Here is a 19331-nt window from a genome sequence, read left to right as displayed (position 1 = left end):
AGTTGTATTTATTGTTAGCCACTTTGAAAACTGTGGGTTATAAAATTGTGTGTGGGGTTTTTTTTTTGTTTTTTTTTACTGTAATGTAAGACAAGGGCCAGTCCTGAGGCTTTGGGGTCTAAAAACTGTACCAAATAAAACTTGAAAGTGTATTTTTTTGGCCAACGCTTCCTTTTTCCTCTTCCGCCTAACAACACTATAGAAGACAGACAGCAAAAAAAAACCAAACAAACAAATCCTTCAGCCAACAAAAATGTTGCATCCTCTGACCACTCGGGATCACTGGGGCGCGCAATCACTATTTGTTCTTCTGTTCAAAGAAAGACCCGCCACAGATCAATTACGTCACACCTAACTGTAGAGAAAAAAAAAAAAAAAAAAGTCTTACCTACTACTACTGATTTGTTGACCTTTATTTCTAAGTCCCGTTAGGAAACAAATGACTGGCAGCAGAGCCAGCCAATCAGAAGCGCTGCTCCGGATCCGACCAACCGGGAGATCGGCTGGCTCACTTCCTGGCACGAGCGGCTGCTGCTGCACAAGAAGAGCTTGAACGGGGGGTGGGCGGAGCTCCAGCGACTGTTGGGTTAGGCTGCGAGACCTACTAGTCTTTTTTTCTTCTTTATTAATTATTATTATTTTTTTTATATATATACCTGTATAATCTCGTTTTCTTCAGTCCGCTCCCTCCGTTAATGCAAGAATGGAGCCCGTGCATTAAAAAAAAAGAAAAAAAGAACCTTCCCCTTCTCACAGCTAAGTCGTTAAAGAAACATAAATCAATCTGAGGAGGAAAAAAAAAAAAAGGAGGCGAAGGGCCCGGAACGGGGATTTCGGGGAGGAAAACGTCGAAGGAAGAAGGACTGTGGTGGCGCGCGCAGGAAAAGAGCTGGAGAAATCCCGGCCTCGCTTCATCCTTCATCTCCAGAGCGGCAGAATCGTTGTTGGGGTTTGGTTTTTTTTTCCCTTCCCGCCCCCGCCTCCAGCTCTGAACAGCGGGAGCCTCCTGGGAAAAGGGGGGGAGGGGAGGGGGGGGCGACCGGTCCTCGCGCCGGCGACCTCAGCAGCAGCAGCAACAACACCATCCAGCCCCGGCCGATTGTTTTCTTTTGTCTGTTTTCACTTTAGCCGCGGCCGGTACCCGTGAAGCCGTTTCCTTTCCAACCGCTGAGATTTGTTTTCTACGCTTCGCATCCTTTAGCCTCCAGCTGAGCGAGAAGGGGGAAATAATAAATGGGAGCCAAGAAGATCGAGTTGGGTTTTCTTTTCTTAGTGGAACAAGGTGAAACCTGACCTGCTGGTGAACATCCGGACATTATTTCCAAAAAGAGCAACCCAAAAGCAGTGGAAAAGAGCAGAGCCTTCCTTGGATTTATTATTACTATTATGTTGGTTTTAAATTGGGGGAAATTAATGTAAGGGGAGAGAGAGAATTGCTGAAGAAAATAAACACATAGACAGAATTGGTTGCCCTTTTGACGGCTGCTCCCGTTTTGAGACATTTGAACGTAAAACCAGGCTCCAGGAGACCAAAAATAGTTCTGAGCTATAGGAAGGAAAACGGTTAGCCTCGGAAAGGCATTTCTAAAATGGAGAATATTACAGTAATCTGGAAGAAAGGTTTGTGAGGAGGGACAAAATCAAACTGTGAAGGACTGTGGATCTTGGACATGTCAACGAGCTGGGAAAGCCAGATATTTTATGATCTATCTAAAACGTTTTTTTAAAAAAAAAAGCATTATTTGGAAAGATAGTGATGTAGAAAAACGTTGTCAGAGCAAACATTTTGGAAGACCGGGCATTTTTTTTTTCTTATAGAATTAGCCTTTGAAAAAATACAACAGGATAATAACATTGGAAAGGGAGAAATGTGTTCCTAAAACAAATCGGGCAGGAAGAAAAAATACTGAAGAATGAGAGAAAATTTATAAGCTAGAAAATTGTGCAAGATGGGGGCTGGGATTCCAGGCTCCCTGATTTAACTAAGAAGAATGTAGTTGCTGTCACCCCCTAAGCTCTGTTATGTTTTAAACAGGCAGCAGCACGTGCATTTTAAATAGCTTAACTTGGAACTGCTACCTGGCTTTAGTTGTTGTTGTTTTTCCAGCCACCTTTTTTCCTCTTTTGTTAGTACTGATTTTAGTGGCCTGGAAGCAGCCCTGGTGGCGTGGGTACCAGGCCCTGTCTCTTGACAGCAGGCCCTCTCCAGCAAGGGGGCAGCATGGTGGAAAAACAACGCTGCCCCTTGCAGAGGGACAGTGTGTACCGCTGGTTCTCGCAGCTCAGTTCTTCGCAAAGGGTGGACTTCCTGTGCGGCTTGCTGGACCTGTGCATCCCTCTGGAACTGCGCTTCCTGGGCTCGTGCTTGGAGGACCTGGCCCGCAAGGACTATCACTCGCTCAGGGACTCTGAGATTAAAGCCAACAACCCTGCGGACCTAGGCAGCCTGACCAACCTGACGGATGAGGTGGTCCGCAGCAAGCTGCTCGTGTCCTTGGCCCTGCTGAACTCCGATAACCGGGAGGCGGCTGGGGTGCTCTGCCGGACCCTGACTCACATTGACTCCATCATCAACAACTACGGGCTGCAGCTGAACGATGGCAGGACAGGGGACGAGTTCCTGCTCCTTTTCTCCATGGCTTCTAACCACCCTGCCTTCAGTTTCCACCAGAAGCGGGTCCTGAGGAAGGAGCTCATTCAGATTCAGAGTATCATTGATACCACAAAGCCTCCTAACTCCAGTGCACTATGTTCTGCTCCTTCCTGCACCAATACATTTACAGCTACCACCACTACAGTCACCAGCTGCAAAACAGTAGCCAGTTGCCACAAGGTGAGTATAGTACAGACCACACCATTAAAATGTGGTGTGTTATGATTGAAAGTTTAATGAAATTTGCATGTCATCACTTGTAATATATCTGTTGGCTCCAGCTTCTTTTGAGTTTGGTAAACAGGGTCCATTTTTTTTCCTTTTCTGGTAAGATCAGCAACAATGTAGTTTATTGAGTAAAAGACATGATGTTATTGCTGTTCTTGTTTTGTGGTGTTGCCATCTGATACATTGGTCTCTTGTGTGACACTGGGTTTATTTGGAGTGTTATTGTGACATTTCCAGTTATTTGTTTTTAAAGTTGAGGGTGACGTTGCTTGTTGTAGATATCTGATGCATAATTTACTTTTGAATGTGATATATGAAACACATTTATTTTGTTGTATTACTCTTCAAGATAAAATCATGAATACTGCACTTTTAAAGTGGACGTTTTGGGCCTATTCTGCAAGGGTCCTGTTGAAATGAATACGGTGAGGCATATTTTCAAAGCACTTAGCCTTCCAAAGTTCCATAGAAACCTGTGGAACCTTGGAAGGCTAAGTGCTTTGAAAATATGCCTCGGTGCGTGCTGCAATTGGGCTTTTTAAATATGACTTTTGCAATGAAAGTAATAGTTCACCTGCAGAAACTAAGCGATTTTGTATTGTTTTTACAAGTTAAATTGTGTTTAGCACACTTGTATGGGAGTAATTTTGTAAGTGTCTAGATTAATAGGGCAACAAGGTGCCAAATGTTTTAGACTATTTATTATAAAGATAGACACAGGTGCCTATGTCTTTATAAATACTATCAGAAAATCCTGCAGAAATCATGCCTACATTGATATCTGCTCCCAGCAAGTGTAAATGTTTTCACACATTTTGTAAAATGAGTATGTGCTGTGATTCCATCTGTGCTTTGCTCAAATTCCTCCCCTAAGCACACCTACAGTACATGTGATGTGAGAAGGCGTGACCTAATTTTGAGGGCTTTTACATACAAGAGAGGTTTTATTACCCTCTGTCTAAACTGGACCTAGTAAAAGTCCTCTTTGCATGTTTGTGCTTTGATGTCTCTGAAAACTCCAGCTTTTTTTGTTTCATATCATCTAGAATATTAATGAAATGTGACCAGACAGAAAATAGCATATGAGCTATTACTAACCCTTTTAAAATTTACCATAAGTATGATTGAAAAAGACCAAATTATTAATTTAAAAAAAAGCATACTACAATACCAATTTTGCAATTTTGCTACATGAGTTGGTATACTTCAGACATTTCAGGCTGTCATTTTGCCATTCAGTTTTGGTGCAGCAGAAACAGGGAAAGGAATTTCCCAAAACATACCCTTCCATTTAGGTATCAAAAAAAAAAAAAAAAAAGACCGTACCTTCAGAGTACACTCTCATGATTCTTCCTCCACCCCCATCCTGCTCTCTGTTGGAGTTCCTCAGGGATCTGTCCTTGGATCCCTTCTTTTTTCAATCTACACCACTTCCCTGGGCTCCCTGATCTCATCTCATGGTTTCCAATATCATCTTTTTTGACGACACCCAGCTTTATCTCTCCACACCGGACATCACTGCCGAAACCCAGCGGCCTGCTTATCCGACATTGCTGCCTGGATGTCCAACCGCCACCTGAAACTGAACATGGCCAAGACCGAGCTTATTGTCTTCCCACCCAAACCCACTTCCCCTCTCCCTCCATTCTCTATCTCAGTTGATAACACCCTCATCGTCCCCATCTCATCTGCCCGCAACCTCGGAGTCATCTTCGACTCCTCCCTCTCCTTCTCTGCGCATTTTCAGCAGATAGCCAAGACCTGTCGCTTCTTCCTCTATAACATCAGCAAAATTCGCCCTTTCCTCTGAGCACACCACCCGAACTCTCATCCACTCTCTCATTACTTCTTGCCTTGACTACTGCAACCTACTCCTCACTGGCCTCCCACTTAGCCATCTATCCCCCCTTCAGTCCATTCAGAACTCTGCTGCACGTCTTATCTTCTGCTTGGACCGATATACTCATATCACCCCTCTCCTCAAGTCACTTCACTGGCTTCCGATAGGTACCGCATACAGTTCAAGCTTCTCCTACTAACCTACAAATGCACTCGATCTGCAGCCCCTCCTTACCTCTCTACCCTCATCTTCCCTTATGTTCCTACCCGTAACCTCCGCTCTCAAGACAAATCCCTCCTCTCAGTACCCTTTTCCACCACCACCAACTCCAGGCTCCGCCCTTTCTGCCTCGCCTCACCCCATGCTTGGAATAAACTCCCTGAGCCCATACGCCAGGCCCCCCTCCCTGCCCATCTTCAAATCCTTGCTCAAAGCCCACCTCTTCAATGTCGCCTTCGGCACCTAACTACTACACCTCTATTCAGGAAATCTAGACTGCCCCAACTTGACATTTTGTCCTTTAGATTGTAAGCTCCTTTGAGCAGGGACTGTCCTTCTTTGTTAAACTGTACAGCGCTGCGTAACCCTAGTAGCGCTCTAGAAATGTTAAGTAGTAGTAATAGGAATAAGAAAGAAAGAAAGCCAACTTAGAGCATGGCTGCATTGACCCACTTTGTAATGGGAGAGTGTCTCTCTTCCCCCCCCCCCCCTCCCCAATTCAGCTTGCCAGGATAGTTATCCATGCACCAGTGTTGAATATCAGTGCTGCCCTGATATATTCTGGCTCTACTTTACATCACCATGGACGGTTCCAGCATTACCTGGATAGTGCTGAGGCAGTATTCAGCGTTGCTGTCCAGTGACGTGCCGCTGAATATCAGTACAGCACCTGGTCAGTATCAGTTAACTAGGTAGGAGCCATTCCTAATAAGACCAGGGGGGCACTCTTTGAAGTTACATATTAATACTTTTGAAACAAATAGGAGGAAATATTTTTGCACTGAAAGCATAGTTACCAGAAGATGTGGTAATAGTGGTTAGTGTATCTGGGTTTAGTTTGTCCATAGTCTATGTAAATGGGGAAAGCCACTGCTGTCCCGGGGATTGGTAGTAGGAATTCTTGCTACTATTTGGGATTTTGCCAGGTGCCTGTGACCTGGATTGGCCACTGTTGGAAGCAGAATACTGGGCTTGATGGACACTAGTTTGCACCAGTACGGCTTTTCTTATGTTACCCAGTTAACTAATGCCGAATATCGACCCCATAGAAAATAACAGCATGTAAAGACAGTATGGCCTCTCTAATCTGCTCATCCATACTTACCACCTACTAAGTTCTACAGTCCTTCTTTTCCCTCAGAGATCCTCTGCTTGTCCCATGTTTGCATTAATTTAGATACAGTTCTCTCCTCCCACTGGAAGGGTATTCCATGCATCCACCACTCTTTCTGTTAGAAATATTTCTTTTAGATTATTCCTTCATCGGTAACCTCGTATTTCAGAGCTTCCTTTCAACTGGTAGTCCCATCTCATTTGTATCGGAGAGAGAATTAAATGTCTTTCATATCTACCTTCTTTCGCCGTCTAAAGTATACATATTGAAATCTTTGGCCCTGTATGCTTTATGATGAAGACCACTAACCACTTTCATAGGTGCACTCTGATTTGACTCCACCTTGTTTATTTCCTTTTAACAGTGCAGTCTCCATAAGAACATCAGAATAGCCATACTGGGTCAGACCAATGGTCCATCTAGCCCAGTATCCTGCTTCTAACAGTGACCAATCCAGGTTTTAAGTACCTGGCAGAAACCCAGTTTGTAGCAACATTCCATGCTACCAATCTCAGGGCAAGCAGTAGCTTCCCCCTATGTCTATCGCAATAGCAGACTATGGGCTTTTCCTCCAGAAACTTGTCCAAACCTTTATTAAACCCAGATACGCTAACTGCTGTTACCACATCCTCCGGCAATGAGTTCCAGAGCTTAACTAATCTTTGAGTGAAAAAATATTTGTTTTAAAAGTATTTCCATGTAATTTGAGTATCTCATGGTGACGCATCTAACTGCCAAAGTAGCCCAGTTCTTCAGCAGACAGCGGGAAGTTGGCTCCATAGGGTTGGACGCTCTGCTGCAGCCCTGGCCGGAGTTGGCGCTTCAGTATGTTTTTCTCCCTTGGCTCTTGATAGGGCGAGTCTTGCACAGGATTGGACAACACGGGGACGGGGTCATTTATTTTAGCTCTGGATTGGCTGCTGCATCCTTGGTATATGGATTTGGTCCGTCTTCTAGTTGACACGCCTCTTTGGCTTCTCACTCCAGATCTGTTACATTGGTGTCGGTGTTGATGGAGGATCCCTTCTGCTTTGGTTTTACGGCCTGGGTCTTGAGAGGTCACAATTAAGGAAGAAGGGGGTATTCAGACTCTGATAGCTACTCTGCTTAGTGTCAGGAAACGTTCTACTACAGCATATGCTAGGGTGTGGTGCACCTTTGAGGTGTGGTGCGCAGTTCGCAGTGTTGGCCTTCCTGCAGGAGGGTCTGCAGAAGGGTTTGGTATAATAATACTTTGTGAGTTCAGGTGGCCGCGCTTGCCAGTTACTGTGGGCACATGTCTGGTTCTTCTTTCACAGCCCATTCTAATGTGGTTCAGTTTTGGCAGGGCAGTCTTCACAGGTGTCCTCCGATTCGCCACCTATGTCCGACTTGGAATCTGAATTTGGTACTCAGAGCCTTTTCTCCAGTTTTCGGAATCTGGGGTTACATTGTATACGGTTCCTTTCTTTTTGCCAAAGGTCCTGTCAACGTTTCATCTCAGTCAACCTCTTTCTTTCCTTTTTTTTTTTCTTGGAGGATTTTGTATGGCTCTCTTTTTTGGATATTCGGAGGGTACTCCTCCGTTATTTGTAGATGTTCAATGATTTCCAGTGTTCAGATCATCTCTTCGTGCTCTTGGCAGGGCCCCGGTGGGGCTGTGCTGCCTCAAAGGTGACTTTCGTATTGGATCAAAGAAGCAATTGCTTCGGCCTATCATTTGGAGGGTCGAGCTTCCCCTCTGTTGTTGCAGGTCCACCCTGTACGAGTGCAGGCAGCCTCTTGGGCAGAGATGGGTGTTTTCTCTTCTGAAACATTATAGGTTAGATGTGGCAGCATGGGTGGATGCCAGCTTTGGTGTGGCGGTGCTGTTTAGGGGAGCGGCGGCTTCCCACCATCTTTAGGGAGTACTTTTGTACATCCCACCAGTTCCTGGATTTATATGATGCTGAGGAAGGTAAAATTATACCTTACCTGATAACTTTCTTTCCTTTAATTGCAGCAGATGAATCCAGGATCCCACTCATTCAGAAACGATTTGGGTTTCTGCCAGGTTCTGAGACCTGGCTTGGCCAATGTTTCGAAAACTGGATACTGGTCTAGATGGACCATTGGTCTGATCCAGTATATGACTACTCTTATGTACTCTTATATTCTTATGTTCAGCTGCGTTTCTTAGTTCTGATGGTTGGCAAAGGTCTCTCTTGTCTGTGGTTTTCTTAGGTTTGGTTCATAAAAAAAAAAAAAATTCGTACAGGATAGTGCTTGGGGACTTTGGTTCGCCCTGTATGGTTTGCAGTTTGTGAGGAAGGCTTTCAATGTGTTTACGTCTAGTTCTGCTTTGTGATGTGACATATACTGACTGACTGAGGGGCTGGCTATCCAGGATCACTGTCTTTCGTACAGTATTCTCTTATCTCCTCCTGGACACAACCCACTAGTTCCTGGATTTATCTGCTGCAACTAAAGGGAAGAAAGTTATCAGGTAATGCATAATTTTACCTTTTGGAGTAGCCTAGTGGTTAGTGCAGCAGACTTTGATCCTGGGGAACTGGGTTCGATTCCCACTGCAGTTCCTTGTCATTTAACCCTCAGTTGCCCTAGGTACAAATAATTACCTGTATATAATATGTAAACCGCGTTGATTGTAGTTGCAAAAACCACAGAAAGGTGGTATATCAAGTCCCATTTCCCTTTCCCTCTTTTCTAAGCTTGAGGCGTTCCATCCCTTTTATCATTTTGGTCACTGTTATTTGAACCTTCTCTTTCTGCTATATATTTTTTTTGAGATACAGCGACTAGAACTGAACGCAGTACCTCAAGGTGAGGTCACACCTTAGAGCAATATTTACCATCTCTTTCCTAATAATTCCTAGCATCATGTTTGCTTTTTTTGGCTGCTGCTGCTGCACACTAGATGGAAGATTTCAGCATATTGTCTATGACACCTAGATGTTGGGTGGACCCTAGCATCAGGTACCTATATTTTGAATTATTGTTCCCAATGTGCATCACTTTCAATTTGTCTATATTAAATTTCTTCTGTTATTTTGATTCCCAGTCTTCCGCAGTTTTTCACAGACCGCATGTGTACATAAGTGTTGCCATACTGGGACAGACCAAAGATCCATCAGGCCCAGTATCCTGTTTCCAACAGTGGCCAATTCAGGTCACAGGTACCTGGGAAGATCCCAAAACAGTACAATTTATTCTGCTTATCTCAGAAATAAGCAGTGGATTTTCCAACGTCCGTTTTAATAGTGGCTTATGGACTTTTCTTTTAGGAAACTATCCAAACCTTTTCTAAACCCGCTAAGCTAACTGCTTTTACCACATTCTCTGGCTGCAAATTCAAGTTTAATTACACGTTGAGTGAAGAAATATGTTCTCCAATTCGTTTTTAACAACTTCAAATAGTTTGTGTCATCTGCAAATTTAATGGCCTCACTTGTCATTCCGAGTTGCAGATCATTTATAAATATGTTAAATACAACTGGACCCAATACAGATCCCTGCGGCACTCCACTATTCACCCTCCTCCATTGAGAGAAATGGTTATTTATCTAAAGTGTTAGTTTTGGTTGCTGCCTTTTGCTGGTAACTATTCATACTTACAACCTCTTGACCATGAATTTTCCTTTCTGTAGAAAATCTAAGCTTCCCATATGTGACTGAAGCCTTCTTAAATATTTGGATGCTTTTTCATAGCTCCCCTTTTCATCATTTTTTTCCAGCAAGTACATTATTTTAAGCCTCTTGCAGAGTTTGTCGTAAGCCTGCTTTCTGAACCGCTTCCATCTCGGTGGCCTTCGAAGGTACTGCCTCTAGAACTAACCACAATAATTCTAAAGTACATATGGTTACTTGGAATAGGATAATTATTATGAACATCCAGTAAATTAGCAAAGCATATAAATATTTTGTTTATTTTGGTGATGTGCTTTTGAGTCATACTGAAAACATGTCTTTGTGTCCTGCAGCAGAAAGAACAAGTTCATATTAGGCAACAGTATGTAGTTAGATGTGATACATTACCACTATTAGACACTTCATTTAAAAAATAGTTTAGGTTTGTGCTTCACAGTGTTCTTTAATAAAATACTAAGGGTCTCAGTTTCAAAGCACTTAAATTTACAAAGTTTCATAGGTTATTATATAACTTTGTAAGTGTAAGTGCTTTGAAAATACGCCTCACAATGATTTTCCTTTTTTCCATAATTTGTTAATTCTGTACAGAATTACTTGTAAAACTATTGAACAGAATTGGGTCCAGGACAGGTCCTTGAGACCAATGCGCTGATGACTCCATCGGACCTTCTCCCACTGCCCCACTTTGTTCATTGAAGTGAACTTTTATTTTTTATTTTCTTATTTTTTTTCTTTTACTATTGTTATGCCTATCACTCAGCTACTATCCCACAACAGCATAATTGTCCATTGGTTCAGCTTTTCACAAAGTGCCTGCTGAAGCTCCATAGAAGTGTAAATTTAGTTTTCTCCCTTCCTCCTTTGGTAAACAAGCAAAAAATCTATAGGATTTAAATCAAATCTCTTTAAAGGCAAGAGGACATAGAACAGTTGGCACATGCACTGTCTGTCACCATCATGTCACTGTGTCCTCTTCATTTTTCTCTTTTCCACTGCTGTTTTACAATCCCAACTTGGTACATATTTCTTTCATGAAAATGTCTTGGTACCCTGCTTAACCATGTTAGCTATTTTGCCTTCTGTTGGCGTTTTAGATTGTAAACCACTGTGACTATTGTTATGTAAAGGCGGTATATCAAGTTTTAAATAAACATAAACATCTTTGCCATCCTAGCTGCTTTCCCTGGTTATCTCCGTTTTTCTGCTCTCTTTCTGAGATTCCTTGTATATTTTAAATGCTCATCATTTTGTTTTGTTCTTATCTTTACAGCCACCTTTAGTCTTTTACTTCAGATTGATAAAGTTAATAAAAGATTTGTTGCTTTTACAATAGCTCTTTCGAGTTTATTCCAAAGGTTGTAATGAGTGAGACAACCAAATGTGAAAATGACAAACTTCCTTGTCATCAAGCAGATGAAGTCATTACTTATGGGTTGTGTCCATCAACCAGTAGGGGGAGATAGAGAGCACTCAACTTTTCACAGTGCCTCATGGCCAGCCAGCTCCACTGCCTCTTCAGTATTCTCTGTCTCCCCAAGCAGGGTGGCTGCAGCTTCTTCGAGCTCCATCAAAAATCTGCCTGGGGGTGGCTCCTGGCATGCCAGTTGTTAGCTAGGGTGTTAGAGGCTATAGCAGCTTCACTTTGAAGGCACATAGGTTAGCCCTTTCCCTGCTTTACCCATGCCCCCGTGGATGTGGACATATTAGCTTGCTTTTCCCTGTCCTTTCCCACTCAGTGGATGCAGGCACATTGGTTCGCCTTTCCCTGCCTTTCCCACTCATCTGAGCCTCCGCTGCTTTCCTCACAGCGTTAAAAAAAAAAATGGAACAGAGGTTTTCCTTTGATTCTTCTATGGGACCGGAGCTGTGATACTCTGTCCGGTGAGGTAAGAGTGTTTTCTAACTCCTCCGGGGTGGGCCCGCGATCAGGGCGTTTTTGGCGCGAAACCGCCATTTTGAATTTTCCCACCGTTTTCAGCGATGGCTGCAGAGAATGTAAAGCGCTGTTCCAGGTGTGGCAAGCGCAAATCAGCAACGGGGCTCTGTAAATCGTGCTGTACAGGTGTAAGAGCTGGCCCGAGCATGGCGAGCGATGATTCTTCCCGCTCAAGAGGTGGCAGCGGACGCCATTTTGAATTCTCCGCATGGCGCGGCCTCCGTAGAGACGGAGAGCCCTGAGCCCGGGGGGGGGGGGGGGAACCTCGAATTGAGGTTATTCAGGGAGCGGCTAGCCCCGGACGGGATCTGGGTGCCCAGGTCGAGTTTTTCTCCCCTGATTTTGTGTTGTTATTGCATAAAGCATACATGCTGAAAAGAGCTCTCCCTCAAGGGTCGTCTGAGGCCCCTTCTATTGTCCCCCCCCGGTGGATTCTGGCCTGGGACTGCCCGCTGAGGCTATTTTCCCTGATAATTGGGATAAAGAAAAGCGTAGAAGGGCTAATTCCCCTTCAGATTGTGGTGCACCTCCTCTCTCTTCCCCCCCCCCCCCCCCCCCCGTGGTCGGGCTGTGAGGATTCAGAGAGTTCTGGCAGGCCTTGGTGGTCTGAGGAGCCAGAGTCAGGTGCAGAATTACCACAGGATCTGGATGATCCCTCCGCGGTGAGGATTTTCCACTGTGATGAGCTGCCAGCGCTTATTTCAGATGCCCTACAGGTCCTTTCTATTGAAGAGCCTGACAGTGGCACGGCCTTCTCTGTGAATCCTAGGATGGCTAGTACCAAAAAGCCTGCTCGAGCCTTTCCTTTGCATGACTCCATCCAAGAGCTTATTTCCGCTCAGTGGGCTGACCCCGAGGGACCTTTGAAAGTTTCCAGGGCTATGGGGCAATTATACCTTCTGCGTGAGGAGCATTTGGCTCGCTTTGCAATGCCTAAAGTAGATGCCCTAGTCACTGCGGTGACAAAGAGAACTACCCTCCCTGTTGAAGGAGGAGTTGCCCTGAAGGATATACAAGACCGTAGGCTGGAAGCAGCACTTAAACGGTCCTTTGAAATTGCAGGTCTTACTGTTCGGGTGTCTGCATGCAGTTGTTATGTTGCTAGAGCCTGCCTGGCGTGGTTGCAACAGGCAATGGAACAGCCCAGAGATGGAGCGGAGCCCTTCTCGGATGTGGCTCCGCGGCTGGAGTCGGCCTTGTCCTTTTTGACTGATGCCCTTTATGATATTGTCAGAGCTTCAGCTAAACAAATGGCAGTAGCAGTGGCGGCTCGCCATCTTATTTGTCTACGACATTGGGCAGCGGACATGGCCTCTAAGCAAAGGTTGGTGAAGTTGCCCTTTCAAGGCCTTCTCCTATTTGGTGAGGAGTTGGAGAAAATTGTTAAAGGCCTGGGAGATCCTAAACCCCAGCACTTGCCCGAAGATAGGCCGAGGCCTTCCTCCAAGGGCCAGGCGGTTCTCTCCTCTTATAGACCTCGCTTCCATGAAGCTAGAAGGTACCACGCCCAGGGCGTTCTGCTGGGTTCACTTCTCATGCCCGTTTTTCGGCAGAGGAACTCCTTTCGCTCGGACAAGCGTTTTGCAGCCACCTGCTCTAGGCCTGGAGTTCAGGGGCGACCCTCTCAATGATGGTGCGCCGGCTCCCTCCTCGCTTCCTATCATCGGAGGACGTCTTTCCCTCTTTGCTGAGGAGTGGACCAATATTTCCTCAGATCAGTGGGTTCTGGACCTGATCAGAGATGGCTACAGAATAGAATTCAACGCCCCAGTAAGAGACGTGTTTGTGGAGTCCCGATGAGGTTCTGCCGCTAAACGGGCAGTGGTAGAGGAGACTTTTCAAGGTCTGATTCAGTTAGGGGCCGTGTCCCCGGTACCTCCCACCGAACACGGCTACGGCTGATACTCCATCTACTTTGTGGTGCCGCGAAAAGGTGGGTCTTTTCGCCCTATTCTGGACAAGTCCCTGAGAGTGCGGCATTTCCACATGGAAACCCTGCGCTCCGTCATTGCTGCGGTACAGCCAGGAGAGTTTCTCACGTCTCTAGACCTGAAAGAAGCTTACTTGCACATACCAATTTGGCCCCCGCACCAGAAGTTTCTGAGGTTTGCGGTGTTGGGAAAACATTTCCAGTTCCGGGCCTTGCCTTTTGGCCTCACCACAGCTCCCGCGAACCTTTTTGAAGGTAATGGTGGTAGTAGCTGCTTTGCTCAGGCGAGAAGGTATCAGGGTTCACCCGTACCTAGACGACTGGCTCATCAGAGCAGACTCTGTAACAGAGAGCTATCAAGCTACAGCCAGAGTGGTCTCAGTACTTCAATCTCTAGGCTGGGTCGTCAATATGGCCAAATGTCACCTGACCCCCTCGCAATCTCTAGAATATTTGGGGGCCAGGTTCGACACAGACTCGGGCTATGTATACCTACCCGAGCTAAGGCGGTGCATGCTTCAGAATCAGGTCCGTCTGCTCCTGAGGATGCCCCGCCCGCGAGCTTGGGACACTGTCCAGCTGCTGGGATCGATGACAGCCACATTGGAAGTGGTGCCCTGGGCGAGAGCGCACCTGAGACCTCTACAGTATTCCCTATTTCAAAGATGGTCTCCAGTTTCTCAGGATTATCAATGCAGACTTTCTTGGCTCCCTGCGGCCCGACTCAGCATGGAGTGGTGGCTCTCAGACAGCATGCTGCTGCGAGGAATGCCGCTGGCGCTCCCGATTGGTGTCTAGTAGTGACAGATGCCAGCCTGAAGGGCTGGGGCACACATTGCAAGGGGAAGCATGCCCAGGGTCTATGGACACCCGGGGAGTCGGATTGGTCCATCAACCGCTTGGAGTTGAAAGCGGTGTTTCAGGCGCTTCTGGCCTTTCAAGTGACCCTGGAAGGATTGGCTGTTAGAGTGATATCGGACAACACGACAGCAGTGGCCTACATAAATCGACAAGGCGGCACTCAGTGCAGAGCACTGGCCGCGCAGGCCGAACAGATTTGCCACTGGGCCGTGCTGCATCTTGTTTCTGTCGGCAGCTCACATTGCAGGTCAGAGCAACGTGCAAGCCGATTATCTAAGCAGGCATCGGATCGATCCAGCAGAATGGGAACTAGCAGACGAAGTATTCCTGCAGATATGTGCCAAATGGGGCAAGCCCATGATGGATCTTATGGCAACAAGCTCCAATGCCAAAGTCCCGTGCTTCTTCAGCAGACGGAGAGATCCTCGCTCGGCAGGGTTGGATGCCTTGACTCAGCCCTGGCCTCCGGGCCTACTATATGTGTTCCCTCCGTGGCCCTTGATAGGGCGCGGGCTCCTGCGGATTCGGCTGCACCCAGGAGAAGTGGTCCTCATCGCCCCGGATTGGCCCAGGAGGTCTTGGTATGTGGACCTCCGACGGATGCTAGTGGAGGCTCCCCTTCCTTTACCTCTGGTACCGAACCTGTTGTCACAGGGCCCGGTAGCCATGGAGGACGCCTGCGCTTTGGTCTTATGGCATGGCGATTGAGAGGGCGCAATTGAGGGACAAAGGCTATTCAAACACAGTCATTTCCACTCTCCTGCAGGCCCACAAGCGTTCCACTTCCGTGGCTTATGCCAGGATTTGGCGCCAGTTTGAGTCTTGGTGTTTTCAAAAGCGATCACACCCATGCGAGCTCCTGTCTCGCCGATTCTGAACTTTTTGCAGGATGGTGTACAAGTAGGCTTGGCCTATAATTCCCTGCGGGTGCAAGTGGCAGCGTTGGCCTCCCTTCGTGGTAAGGTTGAAGGCGTGTCTTTAGCTGCTCATCCAGATGTGGCACGGTTTCTTAGTGGGGTGCTTCGGCTCCGGCCTTCCGTGCGAGCACCCAGTCCAGCTTGGAACTTGGGGCTAGTTTTGAAGGCCCTGCAGGCTTCTCCTTTTGAGCCGCTTCGGCGAGCATCGGAGAAAGATTTGACACTAAAGGCCGTTTTTCTTGTGGCCATTACTTCAGCGAGACGGGTGTCAGAGCTCCAGGCGCTGTCCTGTAGAGACCCATTTCTGCAATTCTCACCGGGGTCACGGTTCGGACCGTGCCTTCCTTCATGCCTAAGGTGGTTTCACCTAAACCAGCCTATTTTCTTGCCCTCCTTTGATAAGGAGGAGTTTCCAGAATCTTTTGGGCAGTTGCACCTGTTGGATGTGCACAGGACTCTGCTGCAGTATCTGCGAGTTACTATCTCTTTCAGGATCTATGATCATCTGTTTGTTTTGCTATCAGGTTCTCGCAGAGGGTCTTCAGCGTCTAAAGCCACTATTGCCCGCTGGCTCAAAGAAACTATCTTTTCAGCTTATCTGCTTGCCGGCCTGTCTCCGCCCGTAGCCTTTAAGGCGCATTCTACCAGAGCGATTTCTTCCTCTTGGGCTGAAACTGGAGCACTCTCTCGTCAAGAGAGATGCAGTGCAGCAACATGGGCTTCTAAGCTCTCTTTTGCCCGACATTACAGGCTGGATGTGGCTGCTAGGAGGGATGCACGTTTTGGAGCACAAGTGCTAGCGCGTGGTGTGACCTGTTCCCACCCTATATAGGGATTGCTTTGTTACATCCCATACGTAATGGCTTCATCTGCTTGATGACAAGGAAGGGAAAATTAGGTTCTTACCTTGGTAATTTTCTTTCCTTTAGTCATAGCAGATGAAGCCATGAGCCCTCCCTGTATGATTGTCTGTATGCTGTGAATCCGTTTCAAGTTCTGTTCTTGTTTCCTGAAGTTCCTTCCTTGGGAGAAAGTTGGAAAACAGTCTTCAGGATTCATGTTCACTTATAGGAGGATGAGTCCATTCCCTCCAGTTTATGTTTTGGAGGATGAGTTTATTCCCTCCAGGAGGTTGCGTGTATCCCCTCCAGTTATACAATAAGGAGGACGAGTTTATTCCCTCCAGGAGGATGTGTTCATTCCCTCCTTTTGAGTTCATGCCCTTGTTAAGGGGCCATCGTTCGCTGTGAGGAAAGTTCATGTTATTCCCATTGCGGTTTGTCATACTGGTTTGGAAGCTTCAAATACTGAAGAAGCAGTGGAGCTGGCTGGCCATGAGGCACTGTGAAAAGTTGAGTGCTCTCTATCTCCTCCTGCTGGTTGATGGACACAACCCATACGTAATGGCTTCATCTGCTATGACTAAAGGAAAGAAAATTACCAAGGTAAGAACCTAATTTTCCCTTATTCAGAGTAATTAAAATTATGTGCAGACTGATTGTGAGCCCTCCAGGGACAGAAAAATAGCTAATATACATGAATGAATACTGCTTCAGTAGCTTTTGGGCTTGTAGGCAGTATATAAATACTACTACTACTACTACGAAGAATTGCATAGTTGATAAATTGGTTCTTCTTCTCTGACAGCACCTCATAATGTTGCAACATGTCTAAAAGTAAATTGAAAAGTACTATAGAAAGTAAACGCAACACTTAGTGTTTTCTTATGTCTACATTTCACATTTTCATATTTCACTTGTATTTGATATACTACATATAGTTAAAAACATCTACATAAGTACATAAGTAGTGCCATACTGGGAAAGACCAAAGGTCCATCTAGCCCAGCATCCTGTCACCGACAGTGGCCAATCCAGGTCAAGGGCACCTGGCACGCTCCCCAAACGTAAAAACATTCCAGACAAGTTATACCTAAAAATGCGGAATTTTTCCAAGTCCATTTAATAGCGGTCTATGGACTTGTCCTTTAGGAATCTATCTAACCCCTTTTTAAACTCCGTCAAGCTAACCGCCCGTACCACGTTCTCCGGCAACGAATTCCAGAGTCTAATTACACGTTGGGTGAAGAAAAATTTTCTCCGATTCGTTTTAAATTTACCACACTGTAGCTTCAACTCATGCCCTCTAGTCCTAGTATTTTTGGATAGCGTGAACAGTCGCTTCACATCCACCCGATCCATTCCACTCATTATTTTATACACTTCTATCATATCTCCCCTCAGCCGTCTCTTCTCCAAGCTGAAAAGCCCTAGCCTTCTCAGCCTCTCTTCATAGGAAAGTCGTCCCATCCCCACTATCATTTTGGTCGCCCTTCGCTGTACCTTTTCCAATTCTACTATATCTTTTTTGAGATACGGAGACCAGTACTGAACACAATACTCCAGGTGCGGTCGCACCATGGAGCGATACAACGGCATTATAACATCCGCACACCTGGACTCCATACCCTTCCTAATAACACCCAACATTCTATTCGCTTTCCTAGCCGCAGCAGCACACTGAGCAGAAGGTTTCAGCGTATCATCGACGACGACACCCAGATCCCTTTCTTGATCCGTAACTCCTAACGCGGAACCTTGCAAGACGTAGCTATAATTCGGGTTCCTCTTACCCACATGCATCACTTTGCACTTGTCAAGTAGTTTACAATTTAGAAATAGCAGGTATTGAGAGGGAACTATTGATGTTTTATGAATTTTATCTGTTTTTAGGCTACTTCAAGGGCTGATATCCCTATAAATACCAGTAACAGTTTGGAGAATGCACTACCTACATCAGCACATTCCATTGAAGAGACATTATCCAAAAGGCCTTCAGGGAAGCACTCCAAAGGTGAGGTCTAGCATGTTACATAATCTCATCCACTAAATGCAGAAGAAAAAAAATTGTATGCTCTTTTGAGAGGGAATAGTTGGGATGTTTGACTGAGAGATCATGTGACCTCATGTTAAATATCCTTGGTTCTCAGCCAAATATAGATCTTAGTTTAAAGTGTTATCATTGGTATATAGGGCATTCACTGTAGGCAGGGGGTACCCATTTATTTATCTGCCTTGCTTAAGCTTTTATATTCCATCTAGGGCCATGAGGTCCAAGGATGCTTCATTGTTCCAGTCCAAGCCCATTTAACATCAACTAGGGAGTGTGCGTTTTTTGGTACGCCCCATTTGTGGAATCATCTCTCCATAGATATTCAGTAAAATTTTAAAATGTATCTGTCTGATTGTGATTTGGTTGGGAGAGCTGTGGGAGGTGATTAGATGTGGGTTCTATGTGTTGGAGTCTATTTTTTGCATCTTGTTCTGCTCTCCTGTCCCAATCCTGGTTGTGCCACTTATCTTTGTTTGTAATTTCTTGTTAATTTACATAGTTACTGGATTGAATTAGAATTTTAAATGTTTTTTCCATTACATACCACAGATCAATCGAAAGGCGAGTGGATTATGGCCATCTACCAGCAGGTGGAGAGAGAGAACACCAGATCTTTGCCATAAAGGACACTGTGCAGCAGCCTCACTTAGCAGGTAGATGGACATCTCCTGTGCAGCTCTGGTTTGATGCTTTTTCTTGGCCTGTTCCTTCAGGCTTAGTTGAGCTGCGGGGTTTGGTGGCGCTGCTTGCTGTGGAAGGTACACCTGGTTGTTCCAGGTCCCTTCCACCCTCCTTATCCACCTCTGTGGTCTTCCTGTCTGTGCTCTTAACCAGACACATGGCAGCTGGGCCTCCTGCCTCTTTAAAAAAATAAATAGATAAAAATTACCAGAGTGGGTCCTGCTGTGGATGGCATTTCTTCAATTGATTGTCTCTATCTGCCATGCTCATCTGATCCCGTAAGTACTTGTCGCTCATGTCCGCTGCCGGTTTCTGGAGCAGGCTGTGTGCTGCTCCAGTCTGTATGTGCTACTTCACCATTGCTATGGTAGCGCTGCCTCTCTCTATCCCAGTCTTGGCTCCTTTCAGTGCTTCCTGGGTGTTCCTATTTGTC

General features: G+C 45.8%; 1 protein-coding gene across 1 annotated transcript in view; it reads left to right on the top strand.

Moving 5' to 3' along the window:
- The first annotated feature begins 1045 nt into the window (after positions 1-1045).
- Positions 1046-19331, top strand: part of ZCCHC14 (zinc finger CCHC-type containing 14) — a 198245-nt gene continuing 179959 nt past the window's right edge. The window contains exons 1-2 of the mRNA XM_030204564.1: positions 1046-2833; positions 18058-18178. Coding sequence (XP_030060424.1) covers positions 2222-2833; positions 18058-18178 — 733 coding nt within the window. The 5' untranslated portion in view covers positions 1046-2221. The remainder of the gene's footprint in view (positions 2834-18057; positions 18179-19331) is intronic.

The sequence above is a fragment of the Microcaecilia unicolor genome, chromosome 5 (assembly GCF_901765095.1).
Source record: "Microcaecilia unicolor chromosome 5, aMicUni1.1, whole genome shotgun sequence".
Taxonomy (NCBI): domain Eukaryota; kingdom Metazoa; phylum Chordata; class Amphibia; order Gymnophiona; family Siphonopidae; genus Microcaecilia; species Microcaecilia unicolor.
The sequence above is the reverse complement of the archived record's forward strand: the minus strand, read 5'-3'. Positions and strand labels throughout refer to the sequence as shown.